The 26724-nt window shown below is 35.3% G+C and overlaps 3 protein-coding genes across 3 annotated transcripts in view; 2 read left to right on the top strand and 1 right to left on the bottom strand.

Annotated features, from left to right (window-relative positions):
* The window catches only part of LOC141398308 (uncharacterized), a 36764-nt gene extending 28167 nt beyond the window's left edge, over positions 1-8597 (bottom strand). Inside the window, exon 1 of the mRNA XM_073975589.1 lies at positions 8502-8597. The gene's annotated coding sequence lies outside the window, so the exon portion shown is untranslated. The remainder of the gene's footprint in view (positions 1-8501) is intronic.
* Positions 8598-8801: 204 nt separating this feature from the next.
* LOC141397771 (uncharacterized) lies at positions 8802-21369 on the top strand. Its single transcript, XM_073974471.1, has 3 exons — positions 8802-8942; positions 20178-20576; positions 20642-21369. Exons 1-3 carry the CDS (start codon positions 8933-8935, stop codon positions 21220-21222), a joined length of 990 nt encoding a protein of 329 aa, XP_073830572.1. The 5' UTR covers positions 8802-8932; the 3' UTR covers positions 21223-21369.
* Positions 9015-18794, top strand: LOC141397772 (uncharacterized). Its single transcript, XM_073974472.1, has 3 exons — positions 9015-9298; positions 10972-10990; positions 16634-18794. The coding sequence occupies exon 3, from the start codon at positions 17669-17671 to the stop codon at positions 18638-18640; it is 972 nt and encodes a 323-aa protein (XP_073830573.1). The 5' UTR covers positions 9015-9298; positions 10972-10990; positions 16634-17668; the 3' UTR covers positions 18641-18794.
* Positions 21370-26724: the final 5355 nt, after the last annotated feature.

Below are 26724 nucleotides of genomic sequence, written 5' to 3'. Positions count from 1 at the left end.
GCAAACAACCGAGATGTCGCAAAATATATTATAAAATATAATATATCCAATTTTTCCATTTTTTGTAATCACGCTACAGGTTGGAATTTTGATCGGATAGTCACGTATTTTTGGGGGTTGATGGGGGCCCCACAGAGGAAGATGCCTATTGATTTTGGTGATAGTCGGATATTATTTAGGGATCGGAATGGGGAAAAACTCATGTGGAGACAAATTCAAAATTTTATTCTTTGTGAATATATCGATTTCTAGTAGGGTTATTTCAACGGTGAAGCCTGTCAATGGAAGAAGAAAATATTACCTGTACATTGGTGTAAAGTAGGTTGGCGAAGGTGGTCAAAAAAGGGATATACCATAATAGTCGGTAATGCATCCAATTCTTCCATTCTACAGGTCGAATATTTGATCAGATGGTCACAAAATTTTGGTTGCTTATGGGGGTCCCAGAGAGAAAGAGGCATATGTTTTTGATTAAAAGCCAAAATATGCTTGGTGGTAGTCGGATTGTGTTCCCTAAAGTAAATGTTTACCAGTGAGAAGCTTATGCACAGGGGTAGTGGTGTATGGTCGGCCCCGTCCCGACTATAGCCTTTGCTCACTTGTTTGATCCTAATTAGGAACTATTTTTCTGTCGTAATGAAGAAATAAATTAAATTTCTGCAATGTAAAATTTGAATCCAGTTGGCACATACATTTCTTAAGCGATATTTTTGATATTCGCAAAAAAACTGCAGGAAAGTATAACCCTAATGTGCATCCATCTAAATGCTGCATTTTCAAAAAAAAAACATTTTGTGAAAGAGGCAAATTAGTTACTTTAATTTTGGTCACCAGTGTATATATTTTTATTAAAACTATAGTATAGCATTTTAGTAAACGTATTCATCTCAATGTTTGTAACGATAACAATTGATTCTTTTGCAAAACAACGATGAGTAATGTTACAAATTTTCCTTATAGTTATCTATAGTGTGACTGGGTTAATTTCCATTCAAAGTTAGGCGTTACATTATCATTTGCATGCGTCTTTCTTTGTTTAAACACTTCAATGGAAAAAAAGCAAAACCATCGTTAAGTAGAAGTGGAAGGAGTAGAATATGTTTGTTATATGATACAATGATACGATGTTTAACATCAATGAAACCTGGATGTGTTCTGACCAGTGAAAATTCGAAATGCTAAATTACAGTTATTCTATTTTTTCGGCCCGGCCTAACTTAACGCTTTTCTTACTTGTTTTATTATTTGCTTATAATTATGTAAATTAGATACATATAAGTTTTATCCTGAGTCTATATACCAAAAGAAATGTCTCGACGAACTGAACCGATCTACCTATGTGTCCGTCGGATTGTTCATTGTCACGAAATTTTTGTACCCACAGCATTTATACTAACGAGGGTATATAAACTTTGATATCAACCGATTCGAACCAAATTTTGAGTATCACAATCCAAAGTTAGTTTATGTTCGAAGATGAATCATATGCGTTCACTCCTTCGGGTACTTCCCCCCCCCCCCCCAAAGTTCAAAAATTATCTGTAAAATGGTGTGAACGGTAACTGTCGCAGGGAACAATCGATTTGGTCCAAACCAGGGTTTCGGAGTCGGAGTCGAGCAATTTTGCTGGAGTCGGAGTCTGAGTCGAAAAAAATAACTCGACTCCGACTCCATGCAAAATTTTTTTCTACGTTATAGATATATAACCTTAAATTTGCAACAAGAACATTTCTTTAAAATGATTATTTATTTTAAAAGAAAGGTAAAAGAATATATATATGCAAATTATATATTATACTAAGTTAAAGGACAATTCACAGGATATTTACTATCCTCTGAAGTGTAGTCTATTCATCCCTATTTTGTTGATCCAATTGTTTCTTCACATTTTTGCAAACAATAGTAAAGTTCTATCAATCGAATTAAGATTGGACCTTTAACCTTTTTCGTCAGAAGTCTTACAGGTCTTCTCACAAAGGTCTATAGGTATTCTCATCTTGTTTTTTTTTTATGAGAAGTCATCATTGTCTTCTATTAAAGACATTGTGGTCTCTATGGGAAATCTTACTGAATACACTGTGACACAAATCGGAAGTTAAGATCTGGGGGAGGAAAATTCCTTTTGGGAATGAAAGCCCCAATTGAGAACCCCAAAGGATCCCATAGCTGAAATTTCTGAGTCATGAGGATTTTTTTGATTGACCCTCATCAATCATTGAGAAAATAGCTGTATATCTTTGTTTGGAGATATTGTTTCATCATTTTTAGATTACATGTTTTCAGTTAAATGGAATGATGAACCTTTATGTCAAATATGCTGTCCTTCTAGCTTAGTTTCTTCCATGTCCTTTTTGTTCTTGAACTCATAAAGTAAAACAAAATGAAATTTTCTACAAAAATGTTCCACCGAAAATTATATGTAGGTTTCCCATACCCAAGAAATCGATATTGTCACGTTTTTACTGTCTGTTATCAGTTTTACCCGTTACTTTCTCAAAAACAAAAAAAACGTATGTTTATGTATTTCGGTAAATTTTGCATAATCTATTAACTATATATCAAATTCGGATGGTTACGCTTCTGAATTAGGCATAATAAATTCGTTGTCGGTTAACAGAAGCCTCACAAACGGCGAATCTTTCATCTAGGATTCATTAAATACTCAATGAGGGCTTTAGATGTAGATATTCAAATAACACTATGCAACACTGAAAATGCAAACAACTTCTAGTATTAATTTTTTGAAAGTACATATTTAGACTACAAAAACCCTAGTTGGGTTTTGTCCTGTCAGATCCAGTTCGGATTTTATGGCCTCATCTAAACCGGGCTAAATCTACACTTTTTTGCATTTATCAGGCCTTTATCTCAGAAACGAATAGGAATTTGGCCTTGCTGTCTTTAGCAATATTGTAGCCATATACTAGTAGAACTTATCTTTTGAAGAAACTACATAAGAAAAACTCAATCTAGGGCATCAAAATCTATAAAATATAGAAAAATTTACATAATTGCTGAAATTCTGGTCAGTATCGGCTAAACTATTGGGAGTTGAACCAAGTAACCTTTTGCAAAAATCTTCCAAATAAAGTTCTCAACAATTCTTTAGAACATTCTGAAATTCTAAAATGCTTACTTCATGTTGTTTCAGCGGTATTTTGCATCATATCTTTTACAACACGTATTTCAAACACAGTTCACACCAACAGTTTATTCTCGCATTTCGGATTTCACTACATTATTGACATTTTTATTAAATCGTCGTTGAGAAATGTACTGAAAACAACGGGACAGAGGCATTTTACAACAATGACATGTTCTGAAGAGTTGTGTACTACATTCCAGGGAATATTTTTCCAAAAGAAAATTTTCAGAAAAAATTAACGGTTTTGGAGATACGGTGCGAAATGTATAAAAATTGTGGTATTTTGCATATATTTTGAAATTTGAGGCAATAAATGTAGTTTTTCGAGTTCATTATTTCTCCAAATATTGTTTTCTTGTCTTTATCTACAAATTTGCTTCAGAGGTCAGAAGAAGATTCGCATTGGTTTCAGAGATATAGCCCCGAATTTCTTTAAAAACTCAATATTTAACCATGTTTAGAAGGGGCCCTAAACTCCGAGCTGGATCTGACACAACAAAACCCAACTAGGGGTTTTGGCGTTTGGATCTGTACTTTCAAAAAATCTTCAGTTCGAATTGTTTGCACAAGATCACCTTAAAAATGTTGCACAGTGTAACAGAATCTGTCAGAGTTTTCTGCACATTCAATTGCATATACATACGAAATTCAATGAAATCCATAATCATAGAGTTTTCATAAGAAAGGATCGAGTAAAAGTGATAAAGGACAATGAAAACATGACAACATCGATTTCTTGTCCTAGTGAAGCGACACTACATAACATTTTCCTAGCAACATATTTGTAGTATATTTGCATGCACGAAATCTCATCGTTTGCTAATTTTTCAGTTCCAGAAAACATCCATCTGCCTTCGTGCTGAGTGGTGTACACAATATATCTCAAATATTTCAATAAAATTATCCACTCCACACCAAATTTCAAAATGTGAGCGCTGAATTTTAGTTTAAGGGGAGATCCCTATTTATAAATTTCAGAAAAAGGTAGAAAGTATAAATAGCATAGAATATGTGGTCAAATGTTTAAGTCGATCGGTACAATATTGCCTCAGTATGAGCGTTGGATGGGAACAATTTATTTTATTTTGTATGCAGCATATAAACCTTGTTTTTCTCGAAATCGGCCACAAAAATATATGACAATTGGTTTATTAGTTTTCGAGATAGAGTTGGCACCGCAAAATGCTTTAATGAAAACAAATTTCCGTAGACGACCTCAAACCTTCGTAATATTTTTCTCTTTCAGATGAAAAAAAAAAATTCTGCCAAAAAGTTACGTAGTTTTCTCGGAAAAAAATCATGAAAAATGGCTTTTATTGAGCTTTACAACTGGTCTCCTTTTAAGGCTAAGCACACATAATCGTAAATTGCTTATAGTTTTTATTGCATGTAGTCCTTACGATTTGTATTGCCCTATCATTTTCAAATATTTTGAAGGCTTAAAGATTTTCTCACGCGGAAGAAATCCGTCCAGAATATACTCGTGCAAAAAATGAAAACCCAAAAAAACTTTCTAACTTTGCTATTTTTCAATGTAAGATTCGGCAGAAACAGTATTGATATGTTCCAATGTATTCGAACCAATGCCCTTTCTAATGAATAAGTAAGGAAAAACTAACACATTAGCCTATATAGGCCAAAATATAGGAAAAAGTTAAAAATTTATGCACATTTTATTCATTTTTAGTGGTAGAGGAATTCCCTCTCGGAGTCGACCCGGAGTCGGAGTCGTGAAAAAAACTCGCCTGGAGTCGGAGTCGAGGTATTTTTGGCTCTGGCCCTGGTCCAAACTTTGCACATCGTATTATGCCTTCGGAATATAGATCGTGTTCGAATATGGACTAAATCGGTCCACTCCTTCGGGTACCTCCCACACAAAATTCGAGTAAAGTGAAGTTTAAGAGCTCCTGTTGGATCGTTTTGAATTTTTTCAACAGGTTGTCCTTGCGGTTCCCTTTACGACGGTACATTCTTTTTTTGGGCACAAGTCAATACTTCCTGAAATAATTGCCTAAAAGCTCCAAGAAATCTTGACGGCACTAAATAAAATGGCAAATCGACTAGATTACTATCGCAGGAAGATTCTGATTCGTCCAAACTTTGCACATCGTATTATTTCATATAGTCATGTATCAGGTCGGAATATTGTTCCCGGCCTTCGAAAGTTGCACTTTACTAGCTCGTTTCTGATGGTTTTGAATTTTTTTTTGCGTTCGTACGAAAAAAGTCTGCCGGCACTAACTAAACTGAGTAGTACGTGAGATAACCCTCGATTGGAGAAATTGATATTGTCCAAACGTTGTACATCCTATTTTATTATTCTTTTCTACAGCCTCGAACTACATACATATGTCCGCCTATTGACTACATAAGACCACTCTTTCGGGTACCTCCCACACAAAGTTTGGAAAGAGTGCAGATTAAGGACTCGTCTGGTCGTTTTTACATTTTTGGAAACGTGTTCTGTATGCGGCCCTAGTTAAGATTGTAAATTTTTTCGGGAGCAAATCCATACTTTTTTGAGAAATTGGCCCAAAAACTCAAAAAAAACCCTATAGATGTCACAAGTATTGTGTTAGATCCTTGTGTTTAGGTCCGAGGCTGAGGGTATATCTCAGTCGGCACAGCGGACTGATACTTTCTTACTTGTTGATGGATATGGATGTCTCACAGAGGAAGAAGCCTAATTGTAGCGGTAAAAATAATATTTAGTTGTACTTCTATGAGGAAATAGTCAACGTTTTATTCTTATGCACATATTCCGCTTCTATTAAGGATATTCCAAAATAAAAGCCTGACAGAAAGTAGAAAATGTCAACTTTACAATGATGCAAATAAGGTTGAATTGTCTGACTAAATGTGGATGTCGAAATAGTCGCTAAACCATAAAATGTTTCCATTTTATACCCTTCACTATACATAGTATGGAGGGCATTTTAAGTATGTTTTTCTGTTTTTAACCCATTGAACTAATCATTTGCTACCATATAAAGTATATATATTCTTGATCAAGATAAAATTCTAGGACGATATAGCCATTTCCGGCTCTCCGTCCGTCTGTTGTAATCACTCTAGGGTCCGTAATAATTGAGATAGAATGCTAAAATGTTCACCCGAGTGTATTTTTTCCATAGGCAGGTCACGTTCGAAGATGGGCTACATAGGTCCACGTTTTGGTATATAACGCTACCACCCGATTTAAAGTATGTTGAGGATTTTAGGTACATTTTTCTGAAATTTGACATTTGGGATTCCCAATGGGCAAAAATTTTCTCCACTAATTTCCTTATATAAGGTATTTAGAGACTCTAATCTACAAATTGTCTCCAATTTGGCACCTGTAGTTCCAAGAGAGTTTGACATTTGAGGTTCCAAATGAACAAAAAATACTCCACTAAACTTCTAAAAAATTGCCAGGATAGCCCAACATTTGGGTATAGCCCCCATAAAACGGTACATCCCGATTTAAGGTATTTAGGGATTTTACCTACATTTTTGACCAAACTAGCTGCCATTTGACATTTAAGGTTCTCAGTGGTCCCGAAACTTCTCCACTAAAAATTGTCAATACAGGTCCATGTTTTGGAATAGCCCCCATATAACGGTACCCCCTGATTTTCGGTATTTTGAGGATTTTAGCTACAGTTTTTAACCGAACTATCCGAAATTTGACATTTTAGGTTCTCAGTGGTCCCGAAACTTCTCTACCATAGGTCCACATAGGACATTTCTTTGGTCCTCGCAATTTTCGGTATTTAAAGGATTTTAGCTAAAATTTTTAACCGAACTAGCTGTAATTTAACATTTGAAATGCTCAGAGGTCCCGAATAGGTCCGTGTTTTGGTATATCCCTCATATAATGGTACCAACCATTGAATAAGTTTTTCCATAAATTGTTTATTATTATTTTTTAACTGTAATGACGAATTTTCAATTTCACCACAAGAGACCAATATTAAAGAAGTTATCACACTCTTTAAGTAAATGGACGATATTTAGTTTTCCATATAAAACACAGATTTATCCCTAATTTAGGGCCACAACTGTCTACAGGGCCGCTCACTTAAATAGAACCCCTGCCAAATTTTGTTTTAACCTCCATTTTCTTCCTATTTATGTATATATCCAAGACATGAAGCGTTGAACTTTTTTTTATATTTGGTTTCATGTGTTTGGAGTAAACTTAGTCATCAACTTATATTCACATCCGATGTATATAAGAATTATACAACGAAAGCAAAATAAAGTCAAAAACTTGAGTAAAAAATGTGGTTAATTCGAATAGAACCCTGCTTTCAAACTTGGGTATGCAGAAAGATTGTATTAGAATATCGAAGCATATTCAGTAAATATTGAAAACAAAAAACTTTCGGTAATATTCGATATAAGTATATCCTTTCTGATTAAGAACACACCAGTATCTCCTGCTTTGGCAAGGATTATTTTTATAATCAAGTGTAATGCTAACGGGTATTACCTTATTCCTTCAACAAGTTAATTTTAATTTCAGGATATCCGCATTTCTTCTCAAAATTAATAATTTAATAACTCGAAGTGTACAAAAGTTTATAAAATCGTGACGAAGTTACCACTCCGGACATCCAAAAATGCTTCTCACTACTAGAAATGCCTGTTTTAGAACTCATTTGTAATTTGTCGTGCGCATTTAGGGTGAAAGAAATGGACACCCATGTCTTTCGTAATTAGTAATGCGTTTAAACACAATAAACCACACATTTGTTGTATAATTCTTATAAAAATCGGATTTGAATACAAGTGAATGACTAGGTTTACTCCAAACACATGAAACAAAATTTAAAAAAAGTTCAACGCTTCATATCTTGTATAAATCGGAAAAAATGGAGGCTGAAAAAAATTTGGTAGTTGGTTCTTTTCAAGTGAGCGGCAGTGTATCTCTAATAAAATAACCTTGACCATTTGTATATTTTTTAATAATTAAATTTCTCATTTGCGGGATACAATTTGTTTAATTTTTGTTATCAGCTGTTAGCTGATGGATACAATTTTGTTTTGTTTTCTTTATTTTAATATTTGTTTGTTTGATGTTCTCAGTGTATATTTTACTCTCTTTGTACGCAAATGTATTAGAATATATGTACATATATATGTACAAACAATTAATATTAAAGCTACATTTGATATATTAGAGGGGATAAACAAAAAGCTTAAAACCAGGAGAAATAGCAACAATGTTAGTGCATTTTTTCAATATTATCATATTTTTCATAATATTTTGTAATATTTATTTAATACGTCTAATATACAAATTCCCGTAGATTTTATTCTGCATTCTGTCTTTGCTATTTTATTATATCCAAAAACAATAATATTTTACTTGCAGTTTGAAAATGGCAATCTAATCAACCATTTCTCGTGGCTGCTCGTTCCACCCTATTGTAAACTTTATATTTTTCTCCATTATTATAAATACAACAATAAATTGTATCTATTGAATACCGATGATGCTCTCAGTATTATTTTATTTTTGAATATTTTTTTCTCTTTTTTTGTCACTCAAGAGTTGTTTTGCCGGTCAAGTTCCACATCCAAACAAAAACAACAAACTCAAATGGTTTTTGTTTTCGTTTTGTTTAACAAAACAAATGATGATAACTGGAAGAAATATACAAAAAAAATGTTTTTGTCTCAACAGAGTTTTTATTCAAAATAATTTAAAATCGTTATTTAGTAGTGAATTGCGGTTACTTCAAGTCGGAACTGAAATCAATTTGTGTGTGAGTTAAAAATCTAAGAGAATCAATCATAATGCCTACTGGTAAGTTTATAAACTGTGTACTAATTAGTGCAACAAACAAAATAATATAACAAAACCTATAATTGTCTCTGAAATGACCAGTGCGGAAAAAATATATTCTTAGTGTTAACAAATGGGAATGTGGAGTGTTCTATACAATGTAGGGACTTGGATAATATGTATAGATTGAACATGTTTTATGTGTGAGAAAATAATTTTTCAATAGTCACAAAGAAGCCAGATTTAAACCATTTCAGTTGAATAGTGAAACAAAAGCTTTAAAAACACCGATAATCGGGCAGTATTTGTTCTAAGGGGTCTATACGAAAAAACGTTGATTTGTACTGGGAATTCTCTGCAATATTTCAGATATTTCGGTTGTATAATATGGCTAAAACCTACACAATTGCCAAAATCGAGAGATACCGTTCTATGGGGACTATTTGCACAACTGTTTTATACCTCCAACGGAGACTAAATAGCCATTTCGGTTGGATAATGTAATTAAAACTTTAAAACTATCGAAAATCTATTCTTTGGAGGCTATATAAAAACCAAATTTCGACTGGATAATGCGGCTAAAATAAAATAAACAAGTAAGAAAGCCACACAGTGTCACGACAGCGGTCAAAAACAAGTACCTTGGAGTACAAATATTTTGATGGGAGTCGATAGCAAACATTCCAATTAGAAGGATTTTGCATTTTGTCATTGATACGTCAAGTAGTTTTGTCTATATAAGGGTCCAAATCCGATAATTGTTTGCAATGTGAATTTTTTTCCATATTTTCCCAAAATTAAAAGCATTTATTATCTTCAAATATTTGAATAATTAAAGTAACTGACGACCGTAAAAACTGATTTTTATACCCTCCACCATAGTATGGAGGGTATATTAAGTTTGTTTTTCTGTTTGTAACGCATTGAAATATACATTTCCGACCCTATAAAGTATATTAATTCTTGATCAGGATAAAATTCGGAGTCGATATAGCCATGTCAGTCTGTCCGTCCGTCTGTTGTAATCACTCTAGCGTCCACAACAATTGAACTAGAGCGCTGTATTTTTGCACCCGAGTGTCTTTTCTCCATAGGCAGATCACGTTCGAAGATGAGCTATGTATATCGGCCCACGTTTTGGTATAGTCCCATATAACGGTATCACCCGTTTTTGGTATTTTTGGGATTATAGCTATATTTTTTACCGAACTACTTGTAATTTGACGTTTGGGATTCCCAGTGGTCAAAAAACTACTTCAGCAAAAATTTTAAAGATAGGTACAGGTTTTGGAATAACCTCCATATAACGGTACCTTCCGATATTCGGTATTTTAAGGATTTTAGCTAGCTAGCTTTTGACCAAACTACCTGTAATTTAATATTGAAGATTCGCAGATTCGGTCACAAAACTTCTCCACCAAAAATCGTCAACATAGGTTCTTGTTTTGGTGTATCCCCCATATTTTAAGGATTTTAGCTACAATTTTTAACCGTACAAGCTGTAATTTGACATTTGAGGTTCTCTGTGGTCATAAAACTTAGCACTTTCACTTGGCTGAACACATTTTTTAGCTTAAATTATAGAGCTCTATTTTCAATATTGGAAGCTGTGTCTTGATTTCAACAGGCAGACGTCCGTCTGTTGAAATCGAGATACAGCTCGTAAATTTTTAAATAGAGCTTTATATTTTTTTTTTATATAGCCTCCATTGAACTGTAACTAATATCAAACCGAAATGGCTGAAATTTGGTATTTAGTCTTTGCTGGGGGTATAAAACTTTCCACCTATAATTTGTCCATATAAATCAGCGCTCCGCAGAACGGTACTTCGCGATTTTCGATATTTTGAAGGTTGAGGCCTCAACCGAAATGGCTGAAATTTTGTACTTTGTCTTCTTTTGTTGGGCGTATAAAACTTTCCATCTAAAATTTGTCGGTATAGGTCCACGTCTTCATATAGCCCCCATAGAACGGTACCGATTTTCGGTATTTTGGAAGTTTTAGCCAAATTATTCAACCGGAATTAATGAAATTTAGTCTTCGTTAAAGCTACACCACATGTTTCCAGGTACAAATCATCCCTTACAAAAATCACACGATATGTCCACGTTTTGGTACAGCCCTCATATAAGAGTGTCCCCATTTAAGATTTTTTGAAGATCTTAGTTACATTTTTCTACCGAATAGGTTGTTAATTGGAATTTTATGTTCCCAGAATATAGAAAAACTTACTCGCAAAAAACTATCCATGTATATTCGGGTTTTAGTCTAGCCGGTATTTCTCAATTTTATGAATTTCGGTGTTTTTTTTTTTTTGTCAAATGTTGCTAGAGGATACAAAACCTCCATTCGGAAAATTGCACTGTACAACACAAAAAATAATTACAAGATAATTCGGCCAGTTTATGAAAAAAACATTACAAGATAATTCGGCCAGTTTATGAAAAAAACGAAGACACGTGTATCGGCGTTTTGAAAGTTTACGTCGGGAAGTAACCTAAATAGGCGTGGCAAGTGCCGCCCATTTCTACAGGTTTTGAAATATTCGACATCAGATTCCTGGGAATCCTTGCATTTTAGGTATAAAATGTCTTTGGCAATATTACTGACAACAATGCGGGGTATCTTTTTACGAAAAAATTAACCCTCATGCGAGTCACTAAACGGGTCTTTTTGGTCCCTTTTTTCAAAAACGTTTAAAAACTCCATTAAAATTAAATCGTATCAGATCACAATATTCTACAAAATTATTTGCCATAAAATTTTACTATAGGTCCCCGAATACACCAAAACTCTAAATCGTATCTAAACGCCAGGAATTTGCCAAAAGTAAAATCACGTTTTAGGGTTAATGTTGTACTTTATCTGAGTTTATTAATATTTGTCCCACAAAACTTCATTCTAGATAGAAGACGTCAAAGACAAACATATTCTCCATCAAATTTCAATATAAGTTACCGAATAAATAAATTATGTATTTACAATATATATCATGAAAATATATACATCAAATTTGCCAACAAAACACCCAAATATTTTTTGAATAAATTTGTTTTGTTCTTTTTTCGAGTTGATACATGAAAGTAACATGAAATTTATTTAAAGACGAAATGTGTTAAAAGAAGAAATATTCTGCACACAATTTCACTGTAAGTCCTAGAACAAACTAGATACCTAAGTAAAATACTTTGTTAAGAAAATGACGTTACAAAATTAGATATTATAGGTAGAAATTATTTGTTAAACTTTTAGACTCTTAATTAAAATTTATTCCATACTGAGCCTAAACCTCCTAAAATACCTCACTTTTTGGGGATTGTGTCAAAAGAAGAAATGTTCCAAATCAAATTTCATTATGAGTCTCTGAACAAAAGAAATTTGTAGCTATAACATTTAACATCTCTAGAAGCTTTCGCTTTTTATATATGATTTAGGACCATATGCTACCGTTTTTATCCACATTTTCGTTATCTGCTGCCACAAAATATATTTTATTGATGTTTTTTCATAATCAATTCTTTCAGAAGATTACGTGTGCTCGATCCAAACTGTTTTCGAAATATCTATGGTGAATATATATAGGGAAAATATTCATAACCCAGATCGGACTTTGAAAAATTATGCGTTTTAGTATTATAAACTAAAATAACGTCATCAGGATAAGTCATAGGTAAAATTGCGGGGATAGTCCAGTGAATATATCTAACATACGGGTCCTAACATCCATGATTTTGGATGGTCCTAAATACTATAATGATGACAACTACTCCTGCTCTGACAAAATTGACTGAATGAACCCTTGAAATCCAAATAACTAGCCATATCCTAATTAAATTTGTTATGATCATTCATGTTACACACATCGCTCATTTACTCAAAGAGTGACACATCTCAAAAAATCAAGTTTCGAGAAAAACGCGTTGGCGAAGTTGGCGATTGAAATTTGACTTCCCAACTTAAAAAGATTATTACTCTAAAACTAAAATAACTACTTGGACTATATTTTGCAACCAGATAGCCAGATATCAGTGCTAAATTTCTGTGCATGTTCAAGCATGATTTGACGTGTTTTAGTGCTTCATAAACTCAAAAAACGTTTGTGTTGAATTGTGCGAAACTCGTAGTAAATGAGCTATAACTCGTCGAGTTTTAGAGATATCAGCATGAAAATTTGACACAAGATAATGTAGAAGTCGTAGAAAAAATAGAAATTGCCAACTCAGAAAACGCATTTTTTTAAATGTCACTCTTTGAGTAAATGAGCGACATGTATGTCAGTTTCTAGGGTTAATTCAGTCAATTTTACAGAGCAGCCAAATAATTTTGTGGAATATTTTGATCTGATACGATCACATTTTAAAGAAGTTTTTAAAAGTTTTTGAAATAAGGACCAAAAAGACCCGTTTAGTGACTCGCCTGAGAGTTAATATTTATCATAAAAAGATAACCCGCATTGTTGTCAGTAATATTGCTAAAGATACTTTATACATAAAATGCAAGGATTCCAAAGAATCTGATGTCGAATATGTTTAAACCTGTAGAAATGAGCGGTACTTGCCACGCCTATTTAGATTACTTCCCGACGTAAACTTTCAAAACGCCGATATATGTGTCTTCTTTTTTTCGGTCCTCTTTCATAATCTGTGCGGGGTTTCTTGTAATCATAAAAAAAGTTCAATTATGTTGTACATGTTTTGGAAAGAACAACGATGACGCCCCATATGAGCTCTTTTAAAGGGAGTATCATCAGTCAAAATCATCTGCTCCAGTAAGAAATAAGAGGCTTAGTACCTTCATAGACAAAGGGATACTAATTGTTCCTATTCACTTCAATACATTTCGTGATAGAGTGTATAAAAACTTCGGCCCGACCTAACTTAATACCGTTTTTTGCCCTCAGCATTTATGCTAACGAGGTTATATACACTTTCATACGGGCAAAATGTGCCTCATCGAAATAATGGTTTTAAACCCCAAGTATGTTTGGACGAAATGTGTTTCAGACAATTTGGAGTCGATTGAGCAATGTCCGTCCGTCTGTCTGTCTGTCTGGCTGGTGCGCACGATAACTCTGGAACGGATCAACCGATTCGGTATAAAATTTGGCCTTCGTAATATTTTGTCCAAACTTAGTTTAAGTTCGAAGATGGGTTATATCGGTTTACTCCTTCCGGTACCTCCCCCACAAAAGTTCGAAAATGCTCGGAAAATTTGTACGTACGATAACTCTTGAAGAAAGTAACCGATTTGGTCCATACTTTGCAAATCGTGAAATGTCTACTAGACTTAGATGAGTTTCTAATATGGACTTAATTGGTCCACTCCTTCGGGTACCTCCCACACAAAATTTCGGATAAGTTCAGTTTAAGAACTTCTCTCGAATCGCTTTGATTTTTGTTGTAGCAACTTGTATTCACTGCCCTCCATACGACGGTATAAGTTTCATCAGGGGCAAGTCCATACTTCCTGAGAAAATAGCCTGAAAGTTGCACAAAACCCCTGTGACACCGTGTGAGGTGGTTGGAGCGCAAGATGACTCTCGAAAGGATCTGCCGATTGGGTCTAAAATTTGGCCTTAGTAATATTTTGTCGAAACATAGTTTAAGTTCGAAGACAAGCCATATCGGTCCAATCCTTCAGGTACATCCCCCACAAAATTTCAAAAATGTTCGGAAAAATTGTTCGTACGGTTACTCTTGAAAGGAGTGGCCGAATTGGTTTATACCTTACACATCCTAATATATCTACCAGATATAGATCAGGTTCAAATATGGACTATACTTGCCCACTCCATCCGGTACCTCCCACACAAAATTTCGGATAAGTTCACTTTAAGGCCTGAAATCGAATCATTTTGATTTTTGTTGAAGCAACTTGCATTCGCTGCCTCATTTACAATGGTAAAAGTTTTTTCAGGGGCAAATCCACACTTCTTGAGCAAACAGCCCGAAGGGTGTAAAAACCCTCTATGGCACCGTATGTTGTGGCTGGAGATCCACTTCCATAATGGTCAATGTCGATCCATTCCTTTAAGTATTTCCTCCGCAAAACATTTGCTTTTACTACTAATCAACATTTTTGTCGGTTCATACTTCTAAAATTTTTAAAACCCTCTAAATACATACGTTATTTGGGAAAAATTGTTTCAATATACACAGGCTGAGGTTAATATCTCTGTCGCCAAGCCGACTGATACTTTTTTACTTGTTGCTTGTTTTATTACTCACTCGGCATATTGCTCGACCTTGACCTCACTCGGACTGGGCGCTATACATTCAATACACATTAACTTGTTACAATAACAATTTTATTATCATAATTTGTAAGTCGCTGCAACTACAAATATAGCAACCACCACCTACAAATTAGTAGTTCGCATTTGCAATTGCATTGCTTTTGGAGAATAACAGGAGAGGTGCGATTATTTCAACATTCAGCGCTTAACTTTGAAATGAGTCATAACACTTTTTTCTGTTCTCCATACGAAATTATCTCAAGCGTATCGGCGAATTGTTTTCTGAATATACCCAGTTGGAAGTGAAACTAGATAAATGCGAAAATGTATCATTTTTTGGATTCTCAACAATAATGATTCACAGAGGTTTTTTTAACGTGATACGGGGAAGATATTTGGTCTGTTCCAGAACTGCAAGTTTTTACTAATTTTTACATTGTTTCGATATTATAAAGGAAACAACTTTTTGCTAGTAAAATTTAGCAGGTTCTGGAACAGACATATTGAAAAATTACTTGGTATATACATATGTATGTAGATGTGTAGCCCAGATTGATTTGACTGGTAATCTCCTAGTAGTACATCCAACTGTTACATGCATACAATTACCACTTTCCATGTCAACAAGTATTTTTCTATATTTTTCGTTAATTCTTTTTAAAAGCAAACATACGACAACAGCAAATGAATTGGCTGTTGCGCTTATGTCATCAGCGGAGAGATAGACAATGCCAGATACCTAATGTTTGTGGATTCGCAAACACATTTGTTTAATTTAATTTTTTTTTTTTTTTTTGGATAAAAACAAAATTTTAAGTTAACAATTCAGGAGAAAACGTAAAGTGGAGGAGGGCGTGTATAGCATGATCGGCAAATTTGACGATTATTTGTAAACAAATGCCAGTGCCAGGCATGTTTTTGCCATAATGAAGAAAAAATTCATATAAAATTATATTGATTTGAAATGTATTTTAAATACATGTACCATTTGTTTCGGAATTTTTAGATGCATAACTTGGCAATAACATATAAATCAAATAAAACTTTTTTTTGTCATCATAGCTAGTTGTTCTTATGTTGTAACATGTTACAATGGTTAGGTCACCCCAAACTGAACTTGAACTGTAGCAACCAGTTTCACTATGACGTCACTTATATATTCACATATTAATTCATCAATCGTTCAGAGAATGTTTTGTTTTTAAAGAATATTTTTTCAACGACGAACTAGAAATTCAGATTTTTTTAGTCCCCACTATAAGATGGAGGCTATACTAAGCTTGTCATACCATACCTTGTAATACATCAAAATATTCGTCGAAGTCAGCACAAAATTCTAAGTCGATATGACGATAGAGATCGTATTATTTAAGATAGTTCCATATAACTGGATACAGAAGTTTCTATTAATTCTACTTTGATATAAAAATTTGGTTTTGATATATGACGGTACATCCCAATTTTCGGTATTTTTAGGGTTTTAGCCGCATTAGCCACAAAAATAGAATGAATTTGGTATTTAGCGGTCTTTGGGCCTACAAAACTTCCACACAGAAATACCCCTTGCTACAACGTTTTGATATAGCCACCCTTAGAAAGGTACCGCCCGATTTTCAGTGATTTAGTCTCATTATCTTACAGGGGGACGTTGGGGATGAAAGATACCAAGGAACGGTCCTGGCCGGCTTTAACATGACAAAGCCCAGGATTTATCTGGGTCCCTCTTTCATCTCAAGTGGACGCTGACCTCCCCGTGGTGTCACCTGGGTAACTGTCTTTAACACCCGTTAAAGGTGGTGAGCTAACATGTGCTGCGCGTTCACCCATAAGAACGTTAAAAACTTGGGTTTGGGCCTACAGCCTACTATGAAAAAAACGAAAGAAAAGAAAAACAAACCCCTCTAATGTTTACGAACCCCGCAAGCGTTTTAAAGACCATGACCTGCGAATCTGCACCTGGAATGTTCGCACTCTTTATAGAGAAGGTGCAGTTTACGCATTGGCAGATGTACTTGAAAAGTACAAGACCGACATTACTGCCATACAGGAAATACGATGGAACGGGAAAGGTGTCACAACAACACCTAAAGGTGACGCACTGTATTATAGCTGCCATGACACAAAGCATGAGTTTGGTTGCGGATTTGTAGTTGGTCGGAGGTTAAAACATCTCTGCAATTCGAATTAAAGCAAAATTCTTCAACATCAGCTTTATTTGCGCTCATGTCCCCACTGAAGAAAAGGACGAACAGACCAAAGGTATATTTTACGAGCGCTTAGAAGCTTATGACCGTTGCCCATGCCCATGGCGATTTTAATGCCAAAATTGGAAAGGAGAATATCTTTGGCGCAACAGCCGGGAAATTCAGTCTCCACAATGAAACATCTGACAATGGTATAAGGCTGATAGACTTTGCAGCTGCAAGAAACATGGTAGTTAGTAGTACCACATTTAAGCATCTCGATATTCATAACAAAGAACAAGTAATCAAATTGATCACTTTGTGATAGATGAAAGACATGCATCAAGCGTGTTGGATGTACGATCGTTCCGAGGTACGTACCAGATTAAACGTAGCAAAAAATGTGCCAAAAGATACAACACGGAAGTTGGACATCGGTAAGCTGATATCCCAACAGATAGCCACAGCATATTCCACTCAACTGGCCCAATTGCTTAATCAAAGCACTCCTCGTCCCGATAACATATCAGGACAATGGCAAAACATTGCCCACTCCATGCAAACATCCGCAAAATCAGTACTTGGATACCAGAGACCTCCACCAAGGAATCCATGGTATGACCAGGAGTGTCGTGCTACTTTACAATCAGTAGCAACGCGTAGCGCACCAGAGAGGTATCGAGAGAAAAGGAGAGAGAAGAAACGTCTTTTCCGCAGGAAAAAGAGAGAGATGGAAAAGCGGGAGTGTAAACAAATCGAGATGTACAGGAGACAGAATGAAGTCCGAAAATTCTACCAAAGAGTGAAACATCAAACTGATGGCTTTGGAACTGGCACATCCTCCTGTAGAGACCAGGAAGGTAATCTGGTAACTGATACACATAGTGCGCTAAAGATATGGAAAGAGCATTTTTCCAAACTGTTGGTATCCAATAGTAGCGAAGTCGACGAAGATACCACAGATCCAATCCCAGATGATGGTATTGAATGTATACCACCCGGGCAAGATGAGGTAAAGACAGCAATAAACGGGCTGAAGAATAATAAGGCAGCAGGAGCTTATGGCCTACCAGCCGAGCTGTTTAAAACCGGAGGCGACACGATGATAAGGTGTATGCATGTGTTAGTTAGCTCCATCTGGCAGGAAGAACGCGTACCCGACGATTGGAACCTGAGCATCCTGTGTCCCGTCCATAAGGAAGGAGATAAGACTTTATGCTCCAACTATATGGGCATAAGTCTTCTCCCTATCACCTACAAGATAGTGTCAGGGATATTGTGCGAACGACCATGGGCTTAGGTCAACGAAATAATGGGACCATATCAATGCGGCTTTAGACCTGGCAAGTCCACCATTGACCAGATATTTACCCTGCGGCAAATCCAGGAGAAGACCCAAGAGGTGCAGATCGACACATACCACCTTTTTGTCGATTATAAAGCAGCCTTCGACAGCCCGCTACGTTCAAAGGAATTCCAAGCAATGTCTGAATTTGCTATCCCCGCAAAGCTCATTCGGCTTTGTCAAATGACTCTAAATGACACAAGATCTTCAGTTAAAATAGGAAAGAACCTCTCCGAAGAGTTTTGTACCGAAAGAGGTTTCAGGCAAGGAGACAGCCTTTCGTGTTATCTTTTCAACATCCTGCTAGAAAAGGTTATACGAGTGGCAAACGTCAAAAGAGGTGGCACAATCTACACCAATAGTCACATGTTACTTGCTTATGCTGATGATATAGACATAATGGGACGATCAGTAAAAGAAGTAACCGATACCTTAATGAAAGTCGAAGGAGAATCTGCTAAAGTGGGTCTGGCGGTAAGCGACGAGAAGACAAAGTTAATGGTGTCGTCGCGTAATGCGTCCATAGAGATCGGGCCAACTGTTGGCGTTGGTTCCTATAATTTTGAGGTAGTAAGGGACTTCGTCTACCTCGACACCGCCGTAAACACAACCAACAACATCAGTTGTGAAATACGAAGAAGAATAGTGTTGGCCAACAGATGCTACTTCGGGCTGAGTAAGCAGTTTAGGAATAAAGCCATACCTCGTCAAACAAAAGCAACGCTTTTCAAAACACTGATACTACCCGTTCTGATGTATGGTTCCGAAGCCTGGGTACTTGCGCAAGCAGACAAAGCAGTGCTTGGTGTGTTTGAGAGAAAAATTCTTCGAAAGATCTATGGACCAATCTGCGTTGACGGTGAATATCGACTTCGAATGTATCTGCTATACAACAACACCAATATAGTTAAACGTATCGGGATGCAGCAATTGCGTTGGATAGGCCATATAATAAGAATGAACGATGATGAACCCGCTAAAAAGGCGTATAAATTCGAGCCACATGGCGGTGCACGCAGAATTGGCAGGCCAAAGAATAGATGGCGCAAACAAGTGGATGAAGAGATGACAAGGCGCGGTATTCCAAAAAGTGAAGCACTAAACAGAGAGAATTGGAGATCTTTTCTTAGTTCGGTCTTTGGAACAAATGTTCTGTAATGGGCCAGCTAAGTAAGTAAGTAAGTGAGGTTCACAGTGGTCGCAAAACTTTTCCATTACAAATTGTCAACATATTGTCCATGTTTTGGTGGATCTTTGTAAGAATATTTGTTCAATTATTATTTTCTCAAGGATCATGAGATTTTTCAAAAACTATTTTTTAACGACTATCTGACCTACTATCTACCATTTGTAAATCACATTTTTGCCTTGACTTTCGAAACCAAAACGCACAAATTCATTTAAATCACATTTTTGCATTGACTTTCGAAACCAAAACACACAAATTCATTAAAAAATATTTATTTCATTTTTTTCTTATCTTCCATTTTAGTCAACACTCCCGACAAATTGGAATATCAATTTTTCCCAGCTCAGAATTTTGTATTCACCTTTAAGATAAAAGCTCCCAATGATGCTCACTTGGCCTTGACGGCACAACCTGCCGAAAGTTTTCCAATGTATGAGGTATTCATCGGAGGTTGGGGTAATACCAAATCTGTAATACGTCAAAATCGTCAAAAACCTGATGTTGTTGAAGTGCCCACACCAGGCATTTTAAATGCCAATGAATATCGTGGCTTTTGGATTCGTTGGTATGATCAAACCATTACTGTTGGTCGTGAGGGTGAGGCTGCTGCCTTTATGACCTTCCATGATCCACATATGTTTCCCATTCAATATGTTGGTATCTGTACTGGTTGGGGTGCCTCAGGATCGTGGACGTTTGAAGGTAAGTTAAAAAGTGAGAGAAAAAACAAAGAAACTGTAATAGATCCTTAACTTATTATCTTTTAGCTGAATCCGCACCCACTGCTCCATCGATGACAATGCAGGGCGTACCACAAATGAATTTCAATCAACCACCTCCCGGTTTTAATCCTGCTGCCATGGGTTACCCCATGCCTTCCATGAATCCAGCAGCCACTACCATGAGTTATCCCAGCGGTGGTGCTTCGGAAACTTGGGTACCAGCCTCCAATGGGGTGGTACCTCCCAATGCTGTCTCCGGAGGTATTGATGGTAGTGACAACTTGTATATTGCTCGTGCCCGTCACGGCAGTGATTTAATTCCTGGCAAATTACATCCATCTCATGGCTGTTGTTATGTCCCATACGGTGGTGTTGAACATAGCCACAAAGAATATGAAGTCTTGTGCAATAGCTATGGCCGTTGGGTACCCTGGAATGGTAGCATGCCTCATAATGCTGTAATTGGCGGTCAAACGGCCGAAGGTGAACCTCTTTACATTGGTCGTGCTCAACATGGTGGCACTACTACTGTTGGAAAAGTCCAACCGTCACATGGATCCTGTTATATACCCTATGGCGGCGAAGAAATGGGGTTCAAAGAATTTGAAATTTATGTTTCCCAGTAAAACTTTGTGGAACTTTGTGATTTTTATGTAAATATCGGAAAAGAATCTCTATCGCGGAATCTCTTTGTTAATGTTATGAAATTTTGATTTTATTAATCCCTTTATTATTCCAATATTAAAGTATTTTATTTACAATACAGAACTAAATAAGAGCAATGTTTAAGCTTAAAGAAATTGAAAGGTCTATGGAAGATCTCGTGTCCATAGGCCTCTTGTCTATAGATGAACTGCAGTCGACTTTCTTTCTTTACAATGAATAAGGTCTTACTTTCTTACTTTAGTTAATACAAAGTAGACGGGATCTTTCAGTGTTGGGTGTTTTGCAAACTGGTTTCCATCTGACTCTATCTCTGGCCATATTTTTTGCATTCTCCGTATCTATGTTTTTTTCTAAATGGAACAGTTAGTGATTTCTCCCATGTCATCCGTATTTTGCCTCTAGGCCTTCGACCTTCGCACCTTGCATGCGTCACTTGACGAGAAAGTCTGTCTGCTGGCATTCTTACGACATGACCAAACCATCTCAATTTTTGTTCCTTGATTCGGTCATTCAGAGGTTTGACTGTAGAGGGACTTAGATAGACGACCAAAAGAATGCATTTTTATTTTTGTGTCTGTGACCTTTGACCAAAACAGAGTTCGGGTTTTTAAGACACAGGGCGACATCTGTCATAGCATAGCATTATTTATTTTATATAAATTTCCATCGCAGACACAATCCATACACTTAGGCCAAAACCATAACAAAGACTTTAAATATAACAAGATGGGACATTTTCATTGCTACCATACATCGGCAGATGGCGCTGGAGGTCTAACATAATGTTATGTTCCAATATGGTGACATAAAATTATGTTATACTTGTTTTTGTTGCCGTCGTGTTCTGTTAGTTGTCTGTTATACACAAACACCATCTATGGTTTCATAGTAAAAATCAACTGCATTATGCACTATGTCCAATCTTTACAGTTCTATGTCTTTGACCATAACAATCATTCACAATCACTATTAATATTTATTAACCCGTTACGGACAACATGTGATACCCCGTTTGCACTTAAGTAACCGGAAATAATAAACACACTGGGTTTCAAATGCCAATTCAATAGCGCAAACGCCAAATAAATCCTCATAAAGAGTCAGTTCCAGAACCTGATATAAGCGAAAACGCATGTTACATCAAATCATGATGAAATAATAAGGTGGCGTAAAACGTCCAGCTGATTGGTTTCAATCTGTCAAATTTTTGTTATTGTGAATAAATTGTATGGAAACGTAAACAAGCATTTTGACATATTGAAGAATTTTCTGCCAAAAATGAGTTGTTGTTGTGCTACTTACGTGACCTGTTAAATAGATCTTGCATCAAATCATACCAAACGTCAAATTTGGTCACAATAATGTATTATTGTGAATTGCTTGTTTACATTTTGTATGTAATCTTATTTACAATAATGAATTTTGACAAATCTATCGCGTAAACGTCAAATCATGGTAGAATAAAGTAAAGGTAGGCCACAGCTAACAGCTGATTACAATTTTTTTCTTTTTATGGCCTAATCTGTCAAAAGCAGGGTTGACATTTTGTACTGTTTTTGACATTATGCAATCATAAAGGTAGATGTATCGCTAAATTGTTCCAACAAAAAACTTCTGCTGTAACACTATGGCCCATTATTACATCTTTCCTTTTGCTAAAGGTTAGATTTTAAAAGGCATAATAGAGAAATTTGGTGGCTTTAAAATATAAATTTCACAGTAAAAATTTATGGTACAAATGACCTTCATCAAATTTAATGTTCACTTTTAACTTTATGGTAACAGGAAAGCTATAAATCTGTTCGTTAAATCCAAAAAATAACAAAAGGAAAGTTGTAATAATGGGGGTATATCTTAAAATTGAAAACAAGGACAAAAAATGTGTATTCGCGTGGCAAAATAAAATTGTTGATTTTTTTTTAGCAAAACTTACGAATGAACTATTTATCAAATATTGATATTAATTTAAATTTGTTCCAAAAGTACGAGAATGTAAAAATTACAATTTTTGTAAAAATTCTGCTGACATTTATCTGCAAATCGGATGCCAGCAATCACGATGTCAGATTAGCCAAACTTGTCAAGTAGAAAATAAGTGAATGACATTTTTTCACTGTCATAAGTTTGGGAATAACTTTTGCTATTTTTGGAACACTTTTCCAACAAGAATATTCTGGAGCCTAGCTAAAGAAATGTTTTTACACTATATGACATATGTTTTTGTAATACGGGATACCTATGCAGGTACATATACCATTATTATTGTACCATGCCATTTGACGTTTTAAGCCATGGCTGCAGGGTGACATTTCTCAGTGATTTTCATACCTGGCCTACCTCTATTTTATTGTACCATGCGTCAAATAAATCCTCATAATCAATGTTAACCCGGCAAAAATATCTAGTGCAAACCCCGCTCAAAGGCAGAGAAATCGTGCACAGTCTTTTAACTCAATTGCATTTTTTAATACAAATTTTGGGTATAGATTGCAAGCTTTTCTTGCATATTTTAATATCAGGATGTACATATGGCCAACGACTACCCACATATGGTCTTCTATCAGAATAAATAGCTTAAAAATTATTAGTTGTCGCAATTTTAAGAAAAGAGAGGAATTGAGTGCACAATCTTTTCACTCAATTGCCATTTTCGAATACAATTTTTGGGGGTAGATTGCAACCATACTAAACACAAAAATCGAACAAGAATATAAAACCGTCTAGGGATAGGTAAGTCGACTTTAGATTAATCGATTAGTCGACTTTTTGCAGTTAATAGTCTAAAAATCGTGGTCGCCTTTTGGCTGGAGGGAAAATCGCATAATCGATTATCTTGTGATCGATTTTCGAGTTTGCCCATTGATTACTGACTTGGCGGTTTTACAGTTTTTGGCGGTTTTACATTATCAAAAGAAAACTCGAAAATCGACGAATAATCGATCATAATCGATTTTCTGCGGTTATGAAAAAGTCGAAAGTCGAGTTTTATGACAAGTGAAATAATCGCCAGACCGAAAAATCGCTTTTATAGTTTTAGCCCAAAATCGAAAAGTCGAAAAATCGATTATTGCTTTCTACTACCTATCCCTAAAACCGACCAAAAATTCACCAACTGTTGTTTTCGTAAAAATATTTGCTTCGTTTTTGTAGTCTGGTACTTTTTGCCGTTTTGTTATGGAGAGGCCAGAGGATGATTTTTGTTTGCCATTTGTTTTGTTCATGAGAGAGAATCAAATATAAAACAACTCAGCGGGGCGGGTTAACGCAATATACTAGCTAATTGTTGTCACACAAAAGTTTTTTCAAAAAGTTTGGGAAGCAAGAACTGACAAAACGCGAAAAAGCAGGGGTAAGCAATGGGGCTCCCATTTGTAATTGTGTGTGTACAACTTTCTCACAATACACAATTTAACTGATTGAAAAAAACATGGCACTCACACAATGACATCCCGTAAAGTATGCAATAGAAGAATATGTTGCCATTGCGATATAGTCAAAAGACTAGCCAACACCACTATAAATTCGGCGAATTTTAGCCGATGTAGTCGGCGGCGGCTTAACCCTTAAAAAATGAAGATCAGTTGTTTATCTTGCTAAATTTTATATTGAAGACAAGTTGGGAAATTCTGCATTTGTTTGCCGGCAATGGTTCCAATATTGTTTCGGCGTTTGAAAGATTTAAACGTATATCTTGGCCTTCCACAATTTGAACTTAGTTAGGGATGATGTTATTGATTGACTGTTTAAGGGTTGTTTACACCATCTATCAATGTCGTATGAGATGTCAAATTTTCTACCTGCAAATGTTGTACACATAGTGTGACCACTATGAAAATTTTCATCTATCAAAATGATTTGGCAACTCATATGTAAATTTTTCATTTAGGGAGCGCTCTATTTGATACGGCATTCTCGTATGTAAACATAAATTTATCAGCTGTTTTCTGGCATTCTCAAAAAAAAAATTGAAAAACAAAATCTTTTAAAAAAGAAAATGGAAAGTTATGTATATTTAAATATTTAGAAAAGTAAATAAAGGGTGTTTATAATGTTATTTTCAGATCGATTGGTCGAAAGAAGCAGTCTTGGAAATGATTGCTTTGTGGCAAAAACATGAATGCCTCTATAACCCCAAAAACCTATTCTACCACAACAAACATGCTAGATATTCATTTTCCTTCAACCAAAATTAAAATTTGCCCAAATTTGCAACTCAACAATAAATGTAAACAATGACAAAAACAGCTGTTTTTATATTTATAGGTTATGTCATACGAAAATAACACTTGTAGGTATGAACGCACAAATTGAAAGTTGTATGGATGACGTCAATTTTGACAAACATAGAGAATGTCGAATGGGTGAAAGAAATGACAGCTCATATGACATTGATATATGGTGTAAACAGCCCTTTAAGAAGCTTATAAGATATTTTACACACTCGGAGCTAAACAACAAATTGTCGAAAACGTTAAAACAAGATATAGGAACACGTTGGAATTCAACATCTATCCTGAGAACATATATCAAGTCCAGAATGAGATTAAAAATTGGTAAAGAATTTGACAAAGACTGATGTTTTAAACGTTTGGAGGGGGTCTAATCAAAATTTTTTAAAACAATTAGCCAAGAAAATTTTGGGCAGGGACGAGAGAGAGATTTTTTTCACATCTGTAGTGCGATTTTCTAACACATTTTTTGAGTTACCGACAAAAATCGGTAACATTAAAACTCAAAATTATGAATGAAAAGTTATAATAAAAGTTTACAATACGGTTGCTATCGGTAGAACTTTACGACTACTTTTTATTTGTCGCTAACTTACAAAATAATATCGTTAACTAACGAAATTATAAGCATTTTAATTTGACCGACATTTGTCGGTAACTCAAAAAATGAGTTAGAGAATCGCATTACTGGAAATAATGTTTTTACATAAGAATGTGTAAATATTAGTTTATAAGTAATTTTGCAATATGTATATTTTATAAGTATATATGACAATTTTTTGTGCTCAATTTTTAGTCACTCGACCATTTCTACTCAGATCCAGAACCCTTATACTGATTTTCAATTAAGTGTTGATCCTAATTTCTGCTTAAATATTATTTACCTCGATAATTGTGTTAATTTTTTCACCGAAAATTCCATCCAATTAAGAATTCATTTCCACAGAAAATGTTTAGGATGAACAGATGTTACAAAATGTCACCATTGCCTATGTGATTAAAACTAATACGACCTTTTTACCTAAATACGCTATAAAATGTTTAAATCTAAAATTTTCCCCGTGCTCAAATGTGAAGTGTTAAATATTTCCTCGAATTTTAATGGGATGGGATTCCTAGTAAAATTAATCAAACAATGTCTACCTACTAAATTCTCTCAAATGCACACACACGATTACCAAGTACTCACATCATTGGCAACACCATTGGTTGGTAATTGTGTCATGACAGGTA

The sequence above is a fragment of the Musca autumnalis genome, unplaced genomic scaffold, assembly GCF_047663935.1.
Source record: "Musca autumnalis isolate F117 unplaced genomic scaffold, ASM4766393v1 scaffold_3, whole genome shotgun sequence".
Taxonomy (NCBI): domain Eukaryota; kingdom Metazoa; phylum Arthropoda; class Insecta; order Diptera; family Muscidae; genus Musca; species Musca autumnalis.
This window is presented reverse-complemented; position numbering and strand designations above follow the sequence as displayed.